At 41.2% G+C, this 20,438-nt stretch overlaps 2 protein-coding genes across 4 annotated transcripts in view; both read right to left on the reverse strand.

Annotated features, from left to right (window-relative positions):
- Positions 1-421: 421 nt before the first annotated feature.
- wnt11f2 (wnt 11, family member 2) lies at positions 422-11,894 on the reverse strand. Its single transcript, XM_031825903.1, has 5 exons — positions 11,830-11,894; positions 2,284-2,519; positions 1,898-2,175; positions 1,400-1,692; positions 422-1,255 (listed from the first exon to the last, which is right to left on the reverse strand). Exons 1-5 carry the CDS (start codon positions 11,892-11,894, stop codon positions 1,081-1,083), a joined length of 1,047 nt encoding a protein of 348 aa, XP_031681763.1. The 3' UTR covers positions 422-1,080.
- Positions 11,415-20,438, reverse strand: part of LOC109892093 (ectodysplasin-A) — a 67,534-nt gene continuing 58,510 nt past the window's right edge. The window contains exons 3-8 of one of the 3 annotated variants that reach the window (XM_020484514.2): positions 18,177-18,212; positions 13,684-13,869; positions 13,558-13,580; positions 13,422-13,473; positions 13,030-13,151; positions 11,415-12,499 (exon numbers count right to left, since the gene is read on the reverse strand). In XM_020484514.2, coding sequence (XP_020340103.1) covers positions 12,239-12,499; positions 13,030-13,151; positions 13,422-13,473; positions 13,558-13,580; positions 13,684-13,869; positions 18,177-18,212 — 680 coding nt within the window. In that variant the 3' untranslated portion in view covers positions 11,415-12,238. Of the gene's footprint in view, positions 12,500-13,029; positions 13,161-13,421; positions 13,474-13,557; positions 13,581-13,683; positions 13,870-18,176; positions 18,213-20,438 lie in introns of all 3 variants that reach the window. The other 2 variants (XM_020484513.2, XM_020484512.2) reach the window with 2 other exon arrangements.

Genomic DNA, 20,438 nt, shown 5'->3' on the forward strand with positions numbered 1-20,438 from the left:
GATGATCCAGACTTGTGGGGGTCTACAATGTTTTGGCTGATTTCTTTTGATTTTCCCATGATGTCAAGCAAAGAGGCACTGAGTTTGAAGGTAGGCCTTGAAATACATCCACATGTACACTTCCAATTGACTCAAATTATGCCTATTAGGCTATCAGAAGCTTCTAAAGCCATTTTCTGGAATTTTCCAAGCTGTTTAAAGCTGTGGCAGTCAACTTAGTGTATGTAAATTTCTGACCCACTGGAATTGTGATACAGTGAATTATAAGTGAAATAATCTGTCTGTAAAGAATTGTTGGAAAAATTACTTGCGTCATGCACAAAGTAGATGTCCTAACCAACTTGCCAAAACTATAGTTTGTTAACAAGAAATTTGTGGAGTGGTTGAAAAATGATTTTTAATGACTCCAACTTAAGTGTATGTAAACTGTTCAACTGTACATCAATATGCCCAATATAATCATAAACAACTAAAAATACAGCTCAAACTGTTGATAATATGTGTACTGCATGCCTATGATCAGAATATCCCTAAACTGAGTAGTATGGCATTAACCCTGTGTGACTAAAATGGACATAAGATCAATCAGCTTTTCTGCCTCTTATTTGCAATTTCGTTAACATGTAAGATGTAAAATTGTTAAAAGCTTTTCATTATCAGTTGGAAATCTTAAAGCTGACTGGCCAATTCGTATTTGGGGAAGCTTCTGGGAAGTCTTTGTTGTGATTCAGTTACTTTGTCATCTATTCAACTTGTCCTATTGCGGAACATTTTACTAATCAAACTCAAATAGCCTACAGCTCCCAATCAATCACATTTGCTCTTCAAGTAACACAATCTTCTTCACAGTAGTGCCCTCCAGTCTCTTTAAAACAGCTAACGGAGTCCAGAACATCTGCTTATCTTTGGTAGTGTCTGTGAGTTGCTCCTCTTGTTTTTTATTGCACTTAGCCTGTAGGCTATGTAGTAGCACAGAAGCACACAGGAGTCAGGTCAGGTGACTGCTGGGTCTGCACGACTCGACAAGATGATGGTGGTGAAAATAGTGCTTCATGTTCACTCACATGTCTCTGGGAAAGTTCATTTGCATATATATCTCTCCACAGTCCTTTCGCACCTCTTGCAGGTAACATAGCAGCACCAGTGGTACTTGCACTGGCATCTCTCCACAATCCTCTCAGTGTAGGCATTGTAGCCACGACCACAGCACATGAGATTGCAACTCCCACTGTCATTGGATGTCTTATTGCATTGTCTGGAGACAAAAAAAATGTGTTCCAATCAATAAACAACAATATAAAACTCTTATGAATGAGGATCAACATTAGACCTTCAAGGTGTCAAAGGTAGAGTAAAAATCACAATTTCCACTGAAACATTGAGAGAAACACAAACATACCTGTCCTGTGTGCCGAGTGAGCCATGCTTCTCATTGTGTGTGCAGTAATCTGGAGAGCTGACCAGGTAGACCAACTCACTCTCTCTCACTGGTCGAACGTTCAACTCTCTGGGGACCAACTGCTTCCTTGTCCCAACATGACGATGGATCACCTTCGTGGCAGATAGGTACTTGGATTTGAGGTCCATGGCAATGTGGTTAATATCATGGAGGCCCTTCCAACATGTTTTGACAGAGCAGGACCCGGACACCCCGTGGCATTTGCATTTTGTCTCTTGAGCATCAATAAGTGCCTGAAAGTATAGCAGAAATTATATTAGGATATAAACACGTGTTGGCACGTTTTGCAGATGTTAATAATATAAGATGTTGTTTATGGTGTAAAAAAACGGTCAAAAAGCCAATGCCCACTATTAAAAACAATGACACAATAACTCGTGCGTAATTACCCATGCATCAATATGTATATTTCATGTCAATGTGAGATTAGATCATTACCTGTCTTCCAACTGCATTATTGTGCAAGTGCATGAGTCTGAACGCCTGAGAGCCAGATCTGCTGTTTCTCATCGGTGCATCAGAAAAGGCAGATCCCATTTGGAGACCGTAACGCAGGTTATCACCGCATCCTCCCCATATGAAGTCGGGCCCGGCCTGTTCAGCAGGGGCTGGGGCGCACGAGCAACTGGGGAGCTCTCCAGACGAGCAGGCTCTGGCAATGGAATGACTCACTAAAGCAGCCGCTAGCGAAAACACAAATGCGGACTCCCTGGTGCCTGCAATAGAGCACAGCCAACAGATAAATCAATGCAAATCACAGAAGTTTACAGGCCACATGATATACTCCAATTTCTAAGATACTTTTTAAAGTGTCTTTAGCCTACCTTTTGCCAAATCTGGTGTAAAACGAGGGGCTTTTTCAACAGATGAACAGTTCCATCGCATGTCATTGAAGGTGTTCTGACAGGTATTTTTGGTCAACTTGGCGGCTTGGACAATACTGTGCATCAGCTCGAGGTTTCTCCGGCAAAGTTGCGATTGATCAGGTGCCAACCATTCTAGTAGCTTGCAATGATGAGTTTGATTCCAGCCTACAGAGCTCCCCTTTACAGTAAGTCCACTGCAAAGGTAAAAACAACAACATTGAATTAGGTAATCAGCTATTTCATATGGCATAGGCCTATTAAAATAACAAAAATATGTCAGTAAACAAAGTAGCATAGGCATCTGAATAGACCCATAGCTACATACAAATAAAATAGTAAGGAATACTTACAGCCAATATATAGCAGCACAACAGTTCGCGTTCACAATAAATGTCACTAGAAATAAATCCATGTCGAATTTCATTGTAAAAAAGAAATAGTGAATCCTCTGCCTAAAATAAAAGTATAGCTCCAAACGATTCCTTGAGTATCCAGTGATTGTTTTCAGTTTGCCTCTGCTGTCTGGGATGGGGTCAGGCGGTATGGCCCTCCTATAGCCTATGCTGCAAACCACTGGTGGTGTGATCTCGACTCCAGGGAGTCTTATGTTGCCGCCACGATAGCCACGCCTCATTCAATTGGCGATTTGTAAATGACAAAGGCTGAAGAACATACGCACACCGAGGTACTTTTTGCAGGTGCTGGAGTTGTAAGTGAATTTATGGAAAATAAATCCCAGGTGATTTATTTTGTGAATGAACCATGGAATGAACACAGGCACACGGATCCAACTCGAATTATGGAGATGGGACTGTAACATAGGCCTATTAGAAGTCCGATGCATCCTAAGCGTTTCAAAAGATTTCCATTAATGTGCCATTAATCATGATTGATTAAAAGAGAGCCATCCAAAGTGTTAGACATGTAGGCTAAAGCGGGATACATTCATGAATTGATATTCAACACTTAAATTAACTAGCCCTGAAGTCATTTGAAGAGTTCCTTTGAAAAATAATCTGCAACATTGTAATCTAATCTAAATCAATGTGTGACAATCCGACACTGATAACATCTCCAATCTTTGCCAGTACAATAACTTCCACAATTTTACAATATTTAAACTCGGCTCTCTGTGTTCAAAGGATATGTGGAGGCCTATTTTGTGCAGTCCAATACGTATGAGAACGTTTGATAATTTGACATCTCTAAATAGCGGGAATCCCTGACCATGTCAATATTACGTGCGCGTATAAGTGTCATTACAACGTTTTACATTGGACTTTAAACAAACGTTCAAGATTGACTTCTTCACAAATGAAGGTTAGGTCTGCTCGTAAAGTGTGTGATTCTCGCTTAGGTTGCGAGAGGACTTGGATTCAAATCCCGGACGAGCCCAGTTTTTGAATGTCCCATATCCACCAAAATGTTCATCAATAAATTAAAGTAGTAGGTTAGAGAGGCAGGCATAATGGTATCGAAAACAGTTATGTTTGCTCTACAGTAGTAGAGTGGACAAGCGAAACGATTTATCCAACCATGGTTTGGGAAGATTAATGACTGAACCGACCGATTGACAAACTAAACAATAAACTCAAGTTAGCTCAACTAATCCAATTAACAAGGCCCATTATCAAGGTAGGCTACTGAATTCTAACCACCAAAACAGAACATCTTACACTTAAAAGTTTGATGCTATCAGTTTTTCAAGTGTGTGTGTTTGTGTGTGATATACACACTACTCCCCTGATAGAATCACACTATAGCCTCTGGACTTATGGTAAAGTCTACCCAACAAATCCTTATCAACAAAGAAAACAGGGAACCAGAAACAGGGATTTCAGTGGCATGGTCAAATAAGGCAGTATAAATGGTTAATTATCTGCATGTGGTATGAGCAAAGGATTAGTGGTTGAAAGAGGGTTTCTTAGTGAGAGGATTATTTAAACTTGTGTTTATCTAACCCCTATTATATTCCCTCCCTGAGAGATGCTGGATTTTCTCTTAGAAGTAGTCTTATGGTAAGACTTTGCCAGAACACCTTATTAGTGTCTTGATTACTGTCAATGGGAACACGGTAGGGGATAATGTTAAAAGTGTTTTTGAAAGGGGACTTGCCACTGCTAATTTCACTATTATTGCTTTTCCATTTTAATTAATCTATTCAACACATGTGGTCCCACAAATAATCAGCAAAGGATGGCGATTCAGTATTGTGCATGTATTGTAATATGTTCATGTTTAGCCTTGGTATACACCATCTCTTCCCCTGAGTAGCCTTTCTTAGAACCTTCTGGCAGATCCACAATTCCTGTTACAGCTAAAACAAGATAAATGCCCTGTACTTCCGTGGTGAGATGACTGATTTTCTTACACCAGCAAGGCCACCTGAACAGCAGCAGATTTCTGCCACTGTGTCCTGGGGGTTTTCTGGCGGCAGGTAGCCTAGTGATTAAAAGTATTGGCCCAGTAACCGGAAGGTTGTTGGATAAAATCCTCTGAGCAGACCAGGTGAAACATCTGTCAATGTGCCCTATAAGTCCCCCTGGATAAGAATGTCTAAATGACTAACGTGAATGTCATCACGCTTATATTGTAGCGTCAGTATGTCCTCTGTTTTTGTTGTATCAGTTCAATGCTTTTCTTTATGCTTTTTGAAGTTGCCTAGAGGTTACAATTATTCTCATCTTTGGCTGATTGCTTCTTCCCTTGTTGCATCTCATATTACAATTGGTTGGTTAAGTCCTGTGTCTCATTATGAAAACAAAATATTCACTGTCAAAACTTATATTATTGCTTGACAAAAATGAAATGCATTTTCTCTCCAGTGGGGCCTGTGAGCTACTTTTAGTTTAATATTGTCTTGCTCTCACCTAGCCTATGTAATTCTGAAATGAAGTGGAGTTTATTTGCCACAGCCACTCCCCACCCCCCCAGAACATTCTCTCTGCTGTGAAAACCATTCTACCCCAAAGCAAATCCTTCCTTTTGTTGCATATCCAGCTTTAGATTGGGTGTTAGGCTTGAGAAGTGAGAAATCATTCATGTTTATGAAAGGTGCATTTTTGGGTGTGAGCTGGCATGCAAAGGTTGGCCCTTCCTGTTTCTCCTTTTCTTCCTCTGATAATGCTTATTCATGGGTTCTACAGTTAAACATTTCACCAAAGGAATGGAAGTATACACACACAAAATGACAAATAGTGTGTATTGGGTGTTGGAGAGGCAGACGTTTGAAGTCTTTGCTGAAAGGGTATTGCGTCTTGTGAGTGATGAAATAGGATTGCATAGGTCTTATAGGCTATGCATCTTTACAACTGATAACAGAAAACATGCATTGATTTTAATTTCATTACATTTCTTTCAAAATGACCTGAATTGACCCCAAAAAATGTACATTATTCTTATATGTTGGTTCTCCCTATATCATATGACAGCTCCAAAGTTAATAGTGAGTATTAATCATTATTACATTTTTACCAAATATTCTCTCATAGCCTAGAGATGGTACTCAAATAAATGCTCCTACGCCACAAATGTATTGATTAAACTTCAGTTATGAGTCCTCTCTGTTGCTAAAATGTTCTGAATATGATTTCTTACCAAAAGGGGGCACTGCACATCAACACAACGTGGATCCATAGCTGTCGCTAGACCTTTTATCTCCAAACATTAGGCCGACATTAAAATGCTGTACTTCTACGCATTGTTCTTCCTTTACTGCTTAATTCACCATGTGAACAGCTCCTTCACTGTCCTTGATCTGCAGACAAGTAAATGGAGGCCCCAGCCCAGTCTAGCTCTGTGGAAAGACAAGATAGGTTTGATTTTCTTGTACTGGTGGAGCAGGATGATGCCATGGAATCCACATCTACTGTCTCAATCAGATACTGATTGGATCATCTTGACAGGTGTTAAAAACCACATGTTAATGCAAGGTGTAACCAGGCCTTTACATACAGCTTGTTGCTAGCTGGGCCCTTTTTAGGGTTTAGCATTTTAGCTAACCTTATCCCCTTTCCTATCCCTAATCTAATTATCCTAACCTGCCATGTTAAATATCCTAACTTCAGGTCGAAGCTGTATTCTACCTAGTCAGAACCCCTTTTTAGGTATACGTGTACCCAGAGGACTTGTAATGATGGACATTGATATTATACTATGTAATGGTAGGCCAATAATATTGTCTTATTTTCATAACTACATTTATGAAGGTGAATACCTGTATGGTGGGTAAAGCTGGTTGATTGTGGTTACGCTTACACTGTCACTCTTAGTATGTCCATGGCCCCCATGGGTGGAAAGCAAATAGCATTTTAGCCTGCATCAAACCTGCAAACAGAAGCTTGCAGCAAGCTACATATACCTCAGTATGTCAGTACTGTAGAAGACTATGGTTTTAATGGAACTTTTGGCTGCCATATGCATTGTTAAAAAAAAAAATCATATAACAAGTGTGAATTTAATACAATTTAATATTATAAATCAATTCAATTTACAAAAACAGAATTATATTTTCTATACATATTTACAATCACAACAGAGTATACAAATGTACATTATATTCAACAAAGCAGGGAAACAAATATACCCTATTTACCTACAAACAATCCAAATAATGCATATTCCAACACAAACCACAATGTACATTTCAACTAAACAACGTTTGAATTAAGGGACATATAGCTACCAGAGTTCGGGCCAATTCTATCTTGACCCAATTTGACAAAGGCATTGAATTTAATCGCAAAGCATGAATTGGAGAATTAACCAATTAACCAAGTACTGAATTGAACCAAAGTACTACTACTACGTAATACTACAACACCATGGCTCACTGTCCTTTTTGGGCATGTTTGTAAACTGCAAGTTGTAATGTTTTATAACAACTCTTATTGCGGAAATTAGGCTACTGGATAATGTGGAATTACCATAATAACTGCAAAGTAATATGTTTGAACCTCCTTTGGTAAATGGTTTTATATATGAAGAGTTTCGGTTCCAAAACACTATATCCACCAATTTTTAACATTTGTACTTTTTCATCAGAAGTGATTGCTTATGGATACCTTCAGGTGTGTGTAAAATATACCTGTTCTCAGGTTTTTTATGAACAGATTTTAGATTAAAATGTTATTTTTTGTGTGCAAAATGCTATATATACATTGTTTAGCCAAAATGGAATGTTCATATCTTGTACATTTGACTGTGATGTGTGGTTGTCTCACCTAGCTATCTTAAGATGAATGCACTATCTGTGAATTGCTCAGGATAATTGCATCCGCTAATGACTAAAATGTCAAATATTCCTATTTTACATACAGATCTCATATAAAGCTTGACAGCGCGTAGTCCAAAAAACTGGAAATGAGTTACATCTGGTTCAGTCAGCCATTCCTACGGGGAAAATTAATGGGGAAAGAATAATGTTTTGGAATGAACACTGAAAATATGGTCTGAGGTTAACACAGGCTTAGGAGATCTTATACATTTTGTTCTATGAGATAATGTCAGTCACATGACCTTTATGAATTATGAAGCCTTTATGTGCTTTTTTAAATGACAAAAATGCTTAAAAATTCACAAAAAGTGACATTAGCTGATGAAGATGATCCCATAGAACAAAACATATAAGATATCCTAAGCCTGTGTTTACTACAGACCTTATTTTCAGTGTTTATCCAAAAACCCTACAAAAACTCAATTCATTTCTCCATAGGCTTTGTCCAATGAATCATCGCGGAGTTAGTGCCTACAAAAAGACACCATTACTATTGCTCTCTATTCCTGTATTGGTTCATTTAAAAAACATTTTTTTACATTTAAATATGGATGTCACAAATATATAATGTGTACAGTTCTTTATTATATATGTAGTTATTTGTCACATTTGACTGTGTAAAACCTAGCAGTACTACATGCAGTACCAGTCAAAAGTTTGGACACACCTACTCATTCAAGGGTTTTTCTTTATTTTACTATTTTCTACATTGTAGAATAATAGTGAAGACATCAGAACTATGAAATAACACATATGGAATCACAAAGTAAGCCAAAAAGTGTTAAACAAATCCAAATCTATTTTATATTTGAGATTCTTCAAATAGCCACCCTTTGCCATGATGACAGCTTTAAACACTTTTGGCATTCTCTCAACCAACTTCATGAGGTAGTCACCTGGAATGCATTACAATTTAGGTGCCTTGTTAAAAGATAATTTGTGGAATTTCTTTCCTTCTTAATGCGTTTGAGCCAATCAGTTGTGCTGTGACAAGGTAGGGGTGGTATACAGAAGATAGCCCTATTTGGTAAAAGACCAAGTTAATATTATGACCAGAACAGCTCAAATAAGCAAAGAGAAATGACTGTCCATCATTACTTTAAGACATAAAGGTTAGTCAATCTGGAAATGTTCAATAACTTTTAAAGTTTCTTCAAGTGCAGTCGCAAAAACCATCAAGCGCTATGATGAAACTGGCTCTCATGGTCGAATTGCTGCAAAGAAACCACTACTAAGGGACACCAACATGAAGAATAGACTTGCTTGAGACGAGAAACACGAGCAATGGACATTAGACCAGTGGAAATCTGTCCTTTGGTCTGATGAGTCCAAATTTGAGATTTTTGGTTCCAACCGTCGTCTTTGTGAGACGCAAAGTAGATGAACGGATGACCTCCGCATGTGTGGAAGGGTGGCTACTTTGAAGAATCTAAAATATATTTTGATTTGCTTAACACTTTTTTGTTTATTATGTGATTCCATGTGTTATTTCATAGTTTTGATGTCTTCACTATTATTCTACAATGTAGAAAATAGCAAAAATAAAGAAAAACCATTGAATGAGTAGGTGTGTCCAAACTTCTGACTAGTACTGTACTTCTCTGAGAGTGAGGCGGATATATAGCGTTTTGCAACAAAACATGATTATTTGTCTCTCTGAAATGAAACCATCAAGTGATAGATTTTAAACAAATACATGTCTGTCATCGAACAACCCCATGCCATGATTAGATGGTGAAAACACAACAATCTCTTTCATAAGTTATCTAAACAATAAAAACTAATTTACCAACATTTCTGAAAATGTATATATAGTGTTTTGGAATGAAACTCTTCATCTATTGTTCCTTCCGTAACTGTTTTGAAACCTTTTCAAAACAACTGGACCAGATTCTGTTTTTGTCACCAATTTTCCAGAAGGTTGACTGCATGGTGATCGACCAAACCATGTAATAATAACAGTACATGCACAGTGCAGAACAGTTTCATAAACATCCAGAAACTGCATGTTGACAGATACTCCGTGCCCTTAAATTATTCCTTAAAGACTAATGTGTTCACTCACATATAAACATGAACATGAGAAGGAGTTATATGCTGAAAAATATTTGGACTGTGTGTGATATTTACAAAAGCTTCAAGCTGCCTATGTATATGGAAAGACAGAATTCTTCTGAGAAAAAGTGAAACACAAATGGCCTTCCAGACACAGGACATGACTGGTTCAGCTCAAAGGGAATGACAAGTGAATTAGTTATTTCAAACAAACCCAAGCAGAACTAAATAAAGAAAGGAAATATAACCCCATCCAGAAAAGTATTGTGATCATGACCGGTCGACATTGTAAAATGATGAATAGCATTACAGGTCATGCTATTAGTAATTTTGAAAAATAAAACATTTAATCTACAGTATTATTCCAAGTGATTCCATATTTGACAAACAACTTAATTTCAAATAAAAAAGAAACATTCATACTGACCTTAATATTCAAGAGAGAGAGAGAGAGAGGGGTGGGGGGGGAGAGGGAGAGAGGGAGAGAGGGAGAGAGGGAGAGAGAGAGAGGGGGTGGGGGGGGGAGAGGGAGAGAGAGAGAGAGAGAGAGGGGTGGGGGGGAGAGGGGAGAGAGAGAGAGAGAGGGTGGGGGGGGAGAGGGGAGAGAGAGAGAGAGAGAGAGGGGTGGGGGGGGGGGGGGAGAGGGAGAGAGAGAGAGAGAGAGAGAGAGAGAGGGTGGGGGGGAGAGGGAGAGAGAGAGAGAGAGGGGTGGGGGGGGGGGGAGAGAGAGAGAGGGGTGGGGGGGGAGAGGGAGAGAGAGAGGGGTGGGGGGGAGAGGGAGAGAGAGAGAGAGGGGTGGGGGGGAGAGGGAGAGAGAGAGAGAGGGGTGGGGGGGGAGAGGGAGAGAGAGAGAGAGAGGGGTGGGGGGGGGAGAGGGGAGAGAGAGAGAGGGGTGGGGGGAGAGGGGAGAGGAGAGAGAGAGAGGGGGTGGGGGGGGAGAGGGAGAGAGAGAGAGAGGGGTGGGGGGGGGGAGAGGAGGAGAGGGGGGGGGAGAGGGAGAGAGAGAGAGAGAGAGAGAGGGGTGGGGGGGGGGGGGGAGAGGGAGAGAGAGAGGGGAGAGAGAGAGGGGAGAGAGAGAGGGGTGGGGGGGGTGGGGGAGAGGGAGAGAGAGAGGGGGGAGAGAGAGAGGGGAGAGACAAGGAGGGAGAGAGAGAGTGAGTGGGGGGGGGGAGAGGGAGAGAGAGAGGGGTGGGGGGGGGAGAGGGAGAGAGAGAGGGGAGAGAGAGAGGGGAGAGACAAGGAGGGAGAGAGAGAGTGAGGGGGGGGGAGAGGGAGAGAGAGAGGGGGGAGAGAGAGAGAGAGGGGAGAGACAAGGAGGGAGAGAGAGAGTGAGTGGGGGGGGGGAGAGGGAGAGAGAGAGGGGGGAGAGAGAGAGAGGGGTGGGGGGGGGGGGAGGAGAGAGAGAGGGGGGAGAGAGAGAGAGGGGAGAGACAAGGAGGGAGAGAGAGAGTGAGTGGGAGAGGGAAGATGGAGAGAGGGAGGGAGAGAGAGGGGGAGAGGGAGATAGACGGAGAGAGTAAGGGAGAGGGTGAGAGAGAGAGAAAGAGAGAGAGAAGGAGGGATAGAGAGAGTGAGAGAGAGAGGGGGAGAGAGAGAGAGGGGGAGAGACAAGGAGGGAGAGAGAGAGTGAGTGGGAGAGAGGGAAAGATGGAGAGAGGGAGGGAAAGAGGGAGAGAGAGAGGGAGAGAGAGGGGGAGAGGGAGATAGATGGAGAGAGCGAGGGAGAGGGTGAGAGAGAGAGAGAAAGAGAGAGAGAAGGAGGGATAGAGAGGGAGAGAGAGAGAGAAGGAGGGAGAGAGAGAGAGAGGAAGAGAGAGGGAGAGGGAGAGGGAGAGAGAGAGAGAGAGGGAGACAGAGAGGGATTTGCCTACAGATCAATAATTTGCTTTAACCAGTGCACATTCTAACAGAGAAATGTTTTTGTTTCAGCTATAAATGTTAATTTCATCAGACAACTGCCACACATTGTATTTCTATATTGTTTTCAAAAAACATTTACAGTATGTACCTATGTTGTCTAACTAACAGACAGTTCTTTCAGTGGAGACATGACTGACTCCAGTCAACCTTGGTTTCTCAAGCATGTCATGACCAGGGAAACCAAGTTATTATCTATAAATGCACAATTCTAAAAGTAAAGTCTAATGTATTTATTTCTTCAAACAACTCCTCACTTTCTTAATGCTAAGACACGTTGGGTGCATATGTGTCCATCATCACCTCCGAAGGTCATAGTCATCATCGCTCTGTGGAAGGAATCTTCCATTAAGAGATAACAGGCAGCGGTTAATATCATTGCACCAGGTCATCCCACTATTATAAGGGAGGGTGGTGCTTAACAGCTCAGTAGTAGCCTGAAGGGGCAGGCCTGGCCCAGGCTGAGGGCAGATACTTTAGTACTGTACATGATGTAATCTCTGGAGTAGGTGGGCATCCTCATCTCCTATTGGTTGATATGTGATAGGTGGTGGTGATGGTTGCAGAGGAAGAGTAGAGTGGGAGGAGCCTCCCCCAGGCCATAAGTGGATATGCTGGTAGAGGGGTGGGTCGTGGCTTGACACACAGGTTGGTAGGCCTGCCACTTCAGGAGTGGCTGGCCGGGGGGGCATCCCCGAGGCGGATGCTCCCCAAGAAGGTGGTGTGGTTGGTCATGCTGATGGAGGTGTCCTCGTACACCATCTTGATGGAGATCTTCTGCCGGGCACGCAACAGACACACCCCAGCCGTGTAGCAGGTGTTGAACTTGCGCTGTCCCGTCTCAATGCTCCGCGTACAGCGCAGGAATGGCGTCTTGTCCACCATCACCTCATAGCTAGCAATGTCAGTGAAGTTGAGGTAGTAAACCTGGTAGGCAAAGTTATGTGTGGACAAACATGCCATAAATATTATTTTAAATTCTGAGGAAATAACACAAATATTAGAATACAGATAATTAACTACTACAATCATGAGATATAGCAGGCAAACTGGGCAAAAATTACCACGACATATGATTCACTTTGTACAATGTGGCTCAGTTTGAAGGGCATGCAATACATTCACTTCACTCATCCAGACATTTCCCTCTGCAGCCAAAAGCACAGTTAAAATCAACCATGTGTGTTCTGAGAAATGTAGCCTATAGTAATCCAGATAATTGCTATTTAATACAAGTAATTTCATGGGGAAATCTAATTTGGATTTCTGTCAATAATAAAGCTTATACTCAATGCTCAAGGATTCATTATAGATTATGCCTAGTATAGTCAGCCTTACCATAGCCAATTTAGATGTGTTGACCTTACTAACCTTTGAGATATCATAATTCACTGGGACTGCAGAAAGAAAGGATGAGTGACATGCAGGCGAAGAGTTAGGCCCAAGACCGTACTCACTTCTACCTGACTATAGATGAAGTAGGTGCCATCTACCAACACCTCCAGCTCCCCAGATCTCGAGTGCATCTTGAACACCTTGTGATGCATGGATATCATTTTCCAGTTTCTCAGTACGCCTTCTGAAAGATCTCAGCGTGAGAAAAGGGCAGTCACTCAACATCCGTCATTGCCATACAATTATAGACAGGCAAAAAATAAACTGCAGTAAATACAATGTGTATGTGTATGTCTCCTGCAGTGAATTAATGTCTTAACTTATTCCGATCTGGTCTTAGAGAAACTAATAACAAATAATAGACTTCTTGAAAAGTATTTCTGACTGTAAATGTGCGTTTAATGCATTTAATTCAGTGATGTGAGGACGAGAGGATCTAAAATTTAACTCTTACCTTCCTTGACCTGTATTGTTGTTTCCTGGCCTTGGAGATGTACCACAGCCGGCTGTAACACAACAAGAAAGAATACATTTGTGGAAAAGTGGACATACATAAAAAAAAACATAAAAAAATGAAAAGATGAACACACCTGGCTATCTCTGACTCTGCCCCCTGTAGATTAGAAAACAATTACTGTGTCAGTTTTTTGAATGAAAGATTGAACAACACAAATAAATCAGGATTTGGGCCAAATGGAATGAAAGTGAGGAGGTACCTGAGGGTCCTTGAAGACCAGGGGGTCCCTGTGGCCCTGGGGGTCCAGCAGGGCCTGGAGGTCCGGGTGGTCCTGAGGGGCCCATGGCGTTGTTCCCAGGGATGCCTGGAATGCCAGGAATACCAGGTGGCCCCTGTGGCCCTGGAGGGCCTAGGGGGCCAGGTGCACCCGGAGGACCCTTCTTACCTAAAAAGTAAAATCTGAATTAGTGGGTACTAAAGAAAATACAAATAACCTCATCAGCACTGCACCATCACCTGTAGCAATGGAAGCGTTCACTTAAAGGAACAATCCACCCAAAACCACTCATTCCTATAATTTACAGGGTTAAATAACACTAATAAACTCAGCAAAAAAAGAAATGTCCTCTCACTGTCAACTGTGTTTATTTTCATCAAACTTAACATGTGTAAATATTTGTATGAACATAACAAGATTCAATAACTGAGACATAAACTGAACAAGTTCCACAGACGTGACTAACAGAAATGGAATAATGTGTCCCTGAATAAAGGGGGGTCAAAATTAAAAGCAACAGTCAGTATCTGGTGTGTTTGGACCATGATAGTTTGTTGGTGATGTAGACACCAAGGAAATTGAAGCTCTCAACCTGCTCCACTACAACCTCGTCGATGAGAATGGGGGCGTGCTCGGTCCTCCTTTTTCTGTAGTCCACAATCATCTCCTTTGTCTTGATCACGTTGAAGGAGAGATTGTTATCCTGGCACCACACTGCCAGGTCTCTGACCTCCTCCCTATATGCTGTCTCATTGTTGTTGATGATCAGTCCTACCACTGTTGTGTCATCGGCAAACTTAATTATGATGTTGGAGTCGTGCTTGACCATGCAGTGATGGGTGAACAAGAAGTACAGGAAGGGTCTGAGCACGCACCCCTGAAGGGCCCCCATGTTGAGGATCAGCGTGGCAGATGTGTTGTTACCTACACTTACCACCTAGGGGCTGCCCGTCAGGAAGTCCAGGATCCAGTTGTAGGGAGGTGTTTAGTCCCAGGGTCCTTAGCTTAGTGATGAGCTTTAGTGTTGAACACTGAGCTGTAATCAATGAATAACATTCTCCCATAGGTGTTCCTTTTGTCCATGTGGGAAAGGGCAGTGTGGAGTGCAATAGAGATTGCATCATCTGTGGATCTGTTGGGGTGGTATGAAAATTGGAGTGTGTCTAGGGTTTCTGGGATAATGGTGTTGATGTGAGCCATGGCCAGCCACTTCATGGCTACAGATGTGAGTCCTACGGGTCGGTAGTCATTTAGGCAGTTTAGCTTGGTTTTCTTGGGCACAGGGACTATTGTGGTCTGCTTGAAACATGTTGGTATTACAGACTCGGTCAGGGAGAGGTTGAAAATGACAGTGAAGATACTTGCCAGTTGGTCAGCGCATGCTGGAAGTACAGGTCCTGGTAATCCTTCTGACCCTGCAGCCTTGTGAATGTTGGCCTGTTTAAACATCTTACTCACATCAGCTACGGAGAGCGTGATCACACAATCGTCCGGAACTGCTGATGCTTGCATGCATGCTTCAGTGTTGCTTGCCTCAAAGCGAGAATAGAAGTAATTTAGCTCGTCTCGTAGGCTCGTGTCACTGGGCAGCTCGCGTCACTAGGCAGCTCGCGGCTGTGCTTCCCTTTGTAGTCCGTAATAGTTTGCAAACCCTGCCACATCCGATGAGTGTTGGAGCCGGTGTAGTACGATTCAATCTTAGTCCTGTACTGACGCTTTGCCTGTTTGATGGTTTGTCGGAGGGCATTTGTCGGAGGGATTTCTTATAAGCATCCCGCTCATTGAAAGTGGCAGCTCTCCCCTTTAGCTCATAGCGGATGTTGCCTGTAATCCATGGCTGGTTGGGGTATGTACGTATGGACACTGTGGGGACGATGTCCTCGATGCACTTATTGATGAAGCCAGTGACTCAATGCCATCGGAAGAATCCCGGAACATATTCCAGTCTGTGCTAGCAAAACAATCCTATAGCTTAGCATCTGCGTCATCTTCCTTATCTTCCTTATTGAGCGAGTCACTGGTACTTCCTTTAGTCATAGCTTGTAAGCAGGAATCAGGAGGATAGATTTATTGTCAGATTTGCGAGGGCGAGGGACAGCTTTGTACGTGTCTCTGTGTGTGGTATAAAGGTGGTGTAAAGTTTTTTTCCCCTCTGGTTGCACATTTGACATGCTGGTAGAAATGAGGTAAAACGGATTTAAGTTTGCCTGCATTAAAGTCCCCGCCCACTAGGAGCGCCGCCTCTGGATGAGCATTTTCTTGTTTGCTTATGGCCTTATACAGCTCGTTGAGTGTGGTCTTAGTGCCAGAGTCAGTTTGTGGTGGTAAATAGAAGGCTATGAAAAATATAGATGAAAACTCTGTTTATAAATAGTGTGGTCTACAGCTTATTATGAGATACTCTACCTCAGGCGAGCAAAACCTCAAGACTTCCTTAATATTAGATTTCGTACACCAGCTGTTATTTACAAATAGACATAGACCACCACCCCTTGTCTTACCGGAGGCAGCTGTTCAATCTTGCAGATGGACCGAAAAACCAGCCAGCTGTATGTTATCCACGTCGTCGTTCAGCCACGACTCAGTGAAACATAAGATATTACAGTTTTTAATGTCCCTTTGGTAGGATAGTCTTGATCAGAGCTCGTCCAATGATTGTACGTTGGCTAATAGGACTGATGGTAGAGGGGGATTACTCACTCGCCGTTCAGATCCTTACAAGGCACCTCAACCCACAACCCCGATATCTCCGTCTCTTCTTCATGAGAATGGCGGGGATTTGGGCCTTGTTGGGTGTCTGAAGTAAATCTTTCACGTCAGACCAGTTCAAGAAAAAACTCTTTGTCCAGTACGAGTTGAGCAATCACTGTCCTGATATCCAGAAGTTCTTTTAGGTCATAAGAGACGGTGTCGGAAACATTATGTACAAAATAAGTTACAAATAACTCTTCTGAGATGTGAGATAATTAACTTGCTCTCTGTAATATCGTATAGTTTTGGATTCGTGACATTACATACTTTAGAGGACAATAGTCACGTTTCTCGACATATACACTGACTTTGAGAAGAGATTGCATGACGATTAGCTTAGCAATCGCGTGACGCAACGTGAACGCGATTGGTCGACAGTCTGCTGGGTGGGGCGTTATATGTTTCTTCATTCTTTGGATTCCTATCTCCTTTCTCTAATATCTCTGGCAATGGCACCATGCAATGTACCCTGGACTGGAGAGGTTAACCTTTGATGATCTTCATCAGATGACACTCATAGGACTTCATGTTACACAATACATGTATGTTTTGTTCGATAAAGTTAATATTTATATCCAAAAATCTCATTTTACATTGGCGTGTTATGTTCAGTAGTTCCAAAACATGTAGTGATTTTGCAGAGAGCCACATCAATTCACAGAAATACTCATAATAACCATTGATAATAGATACAACTATTATACATGGAACTTTAGATAAACTTCTCCTTAATGCAACCGCTGTGTCAGATTTTTAAAAAACTTTTAAGGAAAAAGCATAATCTGAGTACGGCGCTCAAGCCAAACAGATATCCACCATGTTGGAGTCAACATTAGTCAGAAATAGCATTATAAATATTCACTTACCTTTGATGATCTTCATCAGAATGCACTCCCGGGAATCCCAGTTCCACAATGAATGTTTGATTTGTTCGATAAAGTTCATAATTTATGTCCAAACACCTCCTTTTGTTTGCGCGTTTAGTAAACAAATTGAAACTCACGAGGAGCGGGCAATTCCAGAGGAAATGTTGGGACGAAAATTCCCAAAAGTTATATTACTGGTCGTAGAAACATATCAAACGATGTATAGAATCAATCTTTGGGATGTTTTTTATCATAAATGTTCAATAATGTCCCAACCGGAGAATTCCATTGTCTGTAGAAAAGCAATGGAACGAGAGGTAACTTTCTCATGACCGCGCTTCGGAAATGCAAGATTACCAATATCCCACTGTATCTTCAATACGGGATGAGTTGAAAAACTACAAGCCTCAGATTTCCCACTTCCTGTTTGAATTTTTTCTCAGGTTTTTGCCTGCCATATGAGTTCTGTTATACTCACATACATCATTCAAACAGTTTTAGAAATGTCAGTGCATTCTATCCAATACTACTAATAATATGCATATATTAGCATCTGGGACTGAGTAGGAGGCAGTTTACTCTGGGCACGCTTTTCATCCAAAAGTGAAAATGTTGCCCCCTAGCCCAAACAGGTTTTAACTTCCAGTGTATTGAGATTGACTATATCACAGTGCTACATCATACTGGCCGGATTTCTGCCTGCTTGAAAGCCAATAACTCAGATACACATGAAAACATGAAATGACACAGTGAATGGATAGAACATCACCCAGAGATACACAAAAAGCAATATAACATTCAAAATGAGTGAACCTTTCCTTTAAGGATAGATGTAGGAATGTCTTTCTGTTACTGTACCTTTTTTCCTTTCTTTTCGTTTGTTTCCATGTGATTCTGATGTGATTCCATCCATGTGAAAGAGAGAGAACATACAGATAAAGAGAGTCAAACAAGAATAGGGGGATGCAGATGCAGGACATTACAGCTTAAAGCACTCCACCCCTGGCACAAGATGTATGCCACTTCTGATCAGTTCTCAAAGCTATGTATTTACGGTTTTCCATCTCATCTTTCCCCTAGTCTGGATTGCAGAATTACAGATAACCCATGAGTCATATAATAGTGCAGAAGCATGTGGAGTAAATGATTGGAGTTAGTTTGAGGATGTTTGTGGCTAACACAAGCTGAACCCAAATGCTATGAAAATAATCAGCACACTATTGACCTGAATTCAATAAACTCAACAAATATGATTTTAAAATAGTCAGTTCATGAAATTAGAGGGCTTAGTTTTGAGAGGACACACAGTATGTCTAACCCTTGTAGATGTATCAGGATAATGTCTCGGGACATATACAGATTTTCTCATTTTGCACATTTTGTGAATGCACAAAAGTTTGTAATTCCCACTTTAAAATGTTTCTCTTTAATAAGTGATATAAAATCTGGAACACATTAAGAGTGAAACATCTGAAATGCCAAACCCTTTGTGAAAAGTCTAGAGCAGGAGGTGGTCTGGGAGTAATTATCATTTAAAGACTCAGGAATTTTACTGATTTGAGGAAAATGTCTCTGAAGGTCGTTTTCATTGTTTATACTGCTGTATGTTGCAGTAGCTTTGGCTATGTCAAACAACACAAACAGAGAGTTTGAGTTGACCATTGCTTGAGAAGCTTCTCTCCCAAATGTTGACATGGAATGAAAAGAAGCTAAGAGCATTGTGTGTTGCATGAGTCATAAGAACAACTTTTAAGAAAGCAAAACTGGGGAAATCTCACATTCCAAAAGTTACATAAATATTTATTTCAGAGATGTTAAAAAATCCCAATCACTGTGTCCATGAAAGCCATGAGGGCCCTGAGCTGAAACACTTGTTATCCGTGAGAGATGGTGTGGTGCTGTGCCCACTGCTGTGCTCTGTGCTCTATTTGGACCCATTTCTTTGTATAAAGTGTGTTAGGGTTTCCTGAAAACAACTTCCTTAACCACAGCTTTCTGCCAGGTACTGCAAGCATGGGACTTGCTGAGCACAATGTAATTAATGTCAGGACTCCAAAAACAACAAGACTTGGATATTACTGGACCCGAGTCAGAGTCTGGGATGGACATTGAAAGTAAAATTCCCTGTAATGAGTGCACAGCACATGTCATTTATTTGAGTTGAATTGCATGAATGGACCCATCCAAAGCGCTACAATTATACAATTGGAAAATAATATCCTAACATCCTTGTTCCACTCAATAAACAACATCTGTACTGCAAAAAAAGTGAAAATACGTAAGACGACTGTCAATCACACTGTAAGACCTGTGATATGCACTTTTGTATGTCTGTTTGAATTGGCTTAGAAGTTGTTTTCTCAATAAATGTCATCATTTTGCTGTTTTAATTACCATTGTTTCTTAATGTTTTCTGGTTGTCTTCTCACGCAACATATATATTTTTCTCAAAACATAAGAGATCAAAAGTAAGAAGAACAATTTGCTTAAGACGCTAGATTAAATGTTGTATTTATTCCAGATGACTTTCATTTCAAATGAGTTAAATAGTTTCTTTGATGTGCAAAGTAAACATGTATTGCATGGCTAACTATGGATCTGAATGGTGAACAACTTTACATTGAAGATGGAAAGATGAGTCTGAGAGCACATGAAACAGACTCCAAAACATTCCAATTCACTGGATCTTCCTTCGTTTTGTCAATGTGCATACAGGACCAACTGTGCTAAAATGTGAAAGACTTTACATGCAGGAACTATATTGTATAAACAAGATAGAAGTGCTCCTCATATTAAAGGAAACTGTCCACCTACAACAACACCCACTCACTAATCAATCTGTCTAAAACCCTAGCAGAGAATCTTGGAATCTGTCATAGCCAGAAAACAGCCAAAGGGAGCGTTACTCATTAAACAACTTACTAATCGGTTGGATAAGTGATAACAACACTTTTCACTTTGTTTTCATTGGCAGACGTCTAGGAACAGACTGTTTTACCGGAAAGAAGAATTGAAAGCTAGATGTAGGATCTTAAATTTGATCACTCTTCTTAAGTTTGTCATTTTCACTTTAAAATGTCATACTTGATTTGCCCTAACGCAAAATGTATCAACCCCTAA

Source organism: Oncorhynchus kisutch, linkage group LG6 (assembly GCF_002021735.2).
Source record: "Oncorhynchus kisutch isolate 150728-3 linkage group LG6, Okis_V2, whole genome shotgun sequence".
In the NCBI taxonomy this organism is placed as follows: domain Eukaryota; kingdom Metazoa; phylum Chordata; class Actinopteri; order Salmoniformes; family Salmonidae; genus Oncorhynchus; species Oncorhynchus kisutch.

What these genes read in the sequence shown, in the direction of transcription:
- wnt11f2 (XM_031825903.1), bottom strand. Translation starts at nt 11,894, where the DNA reads ATGACTATGACCTTCGGAGGTGATGATGGACACATATGCACCCAACGT. An exon ending in ATAATGCAGTTGGAAGACAG is followed by an intron (nt 1,693 to 1,897) that starts GTAATGATCTAA and finishes CTATACTTTCAG; the next exon opens with GCACTTATTGATGCTCAAGA. An exon ending in TCACTCGGCACACAGGACAG is followed by an intron (nt 1,256 to 1,399) that starts GTATGTTTGTGT and finishes TTTTGTCTCCAG; the next exon opens with ACAATGCAATAAGACATCCA.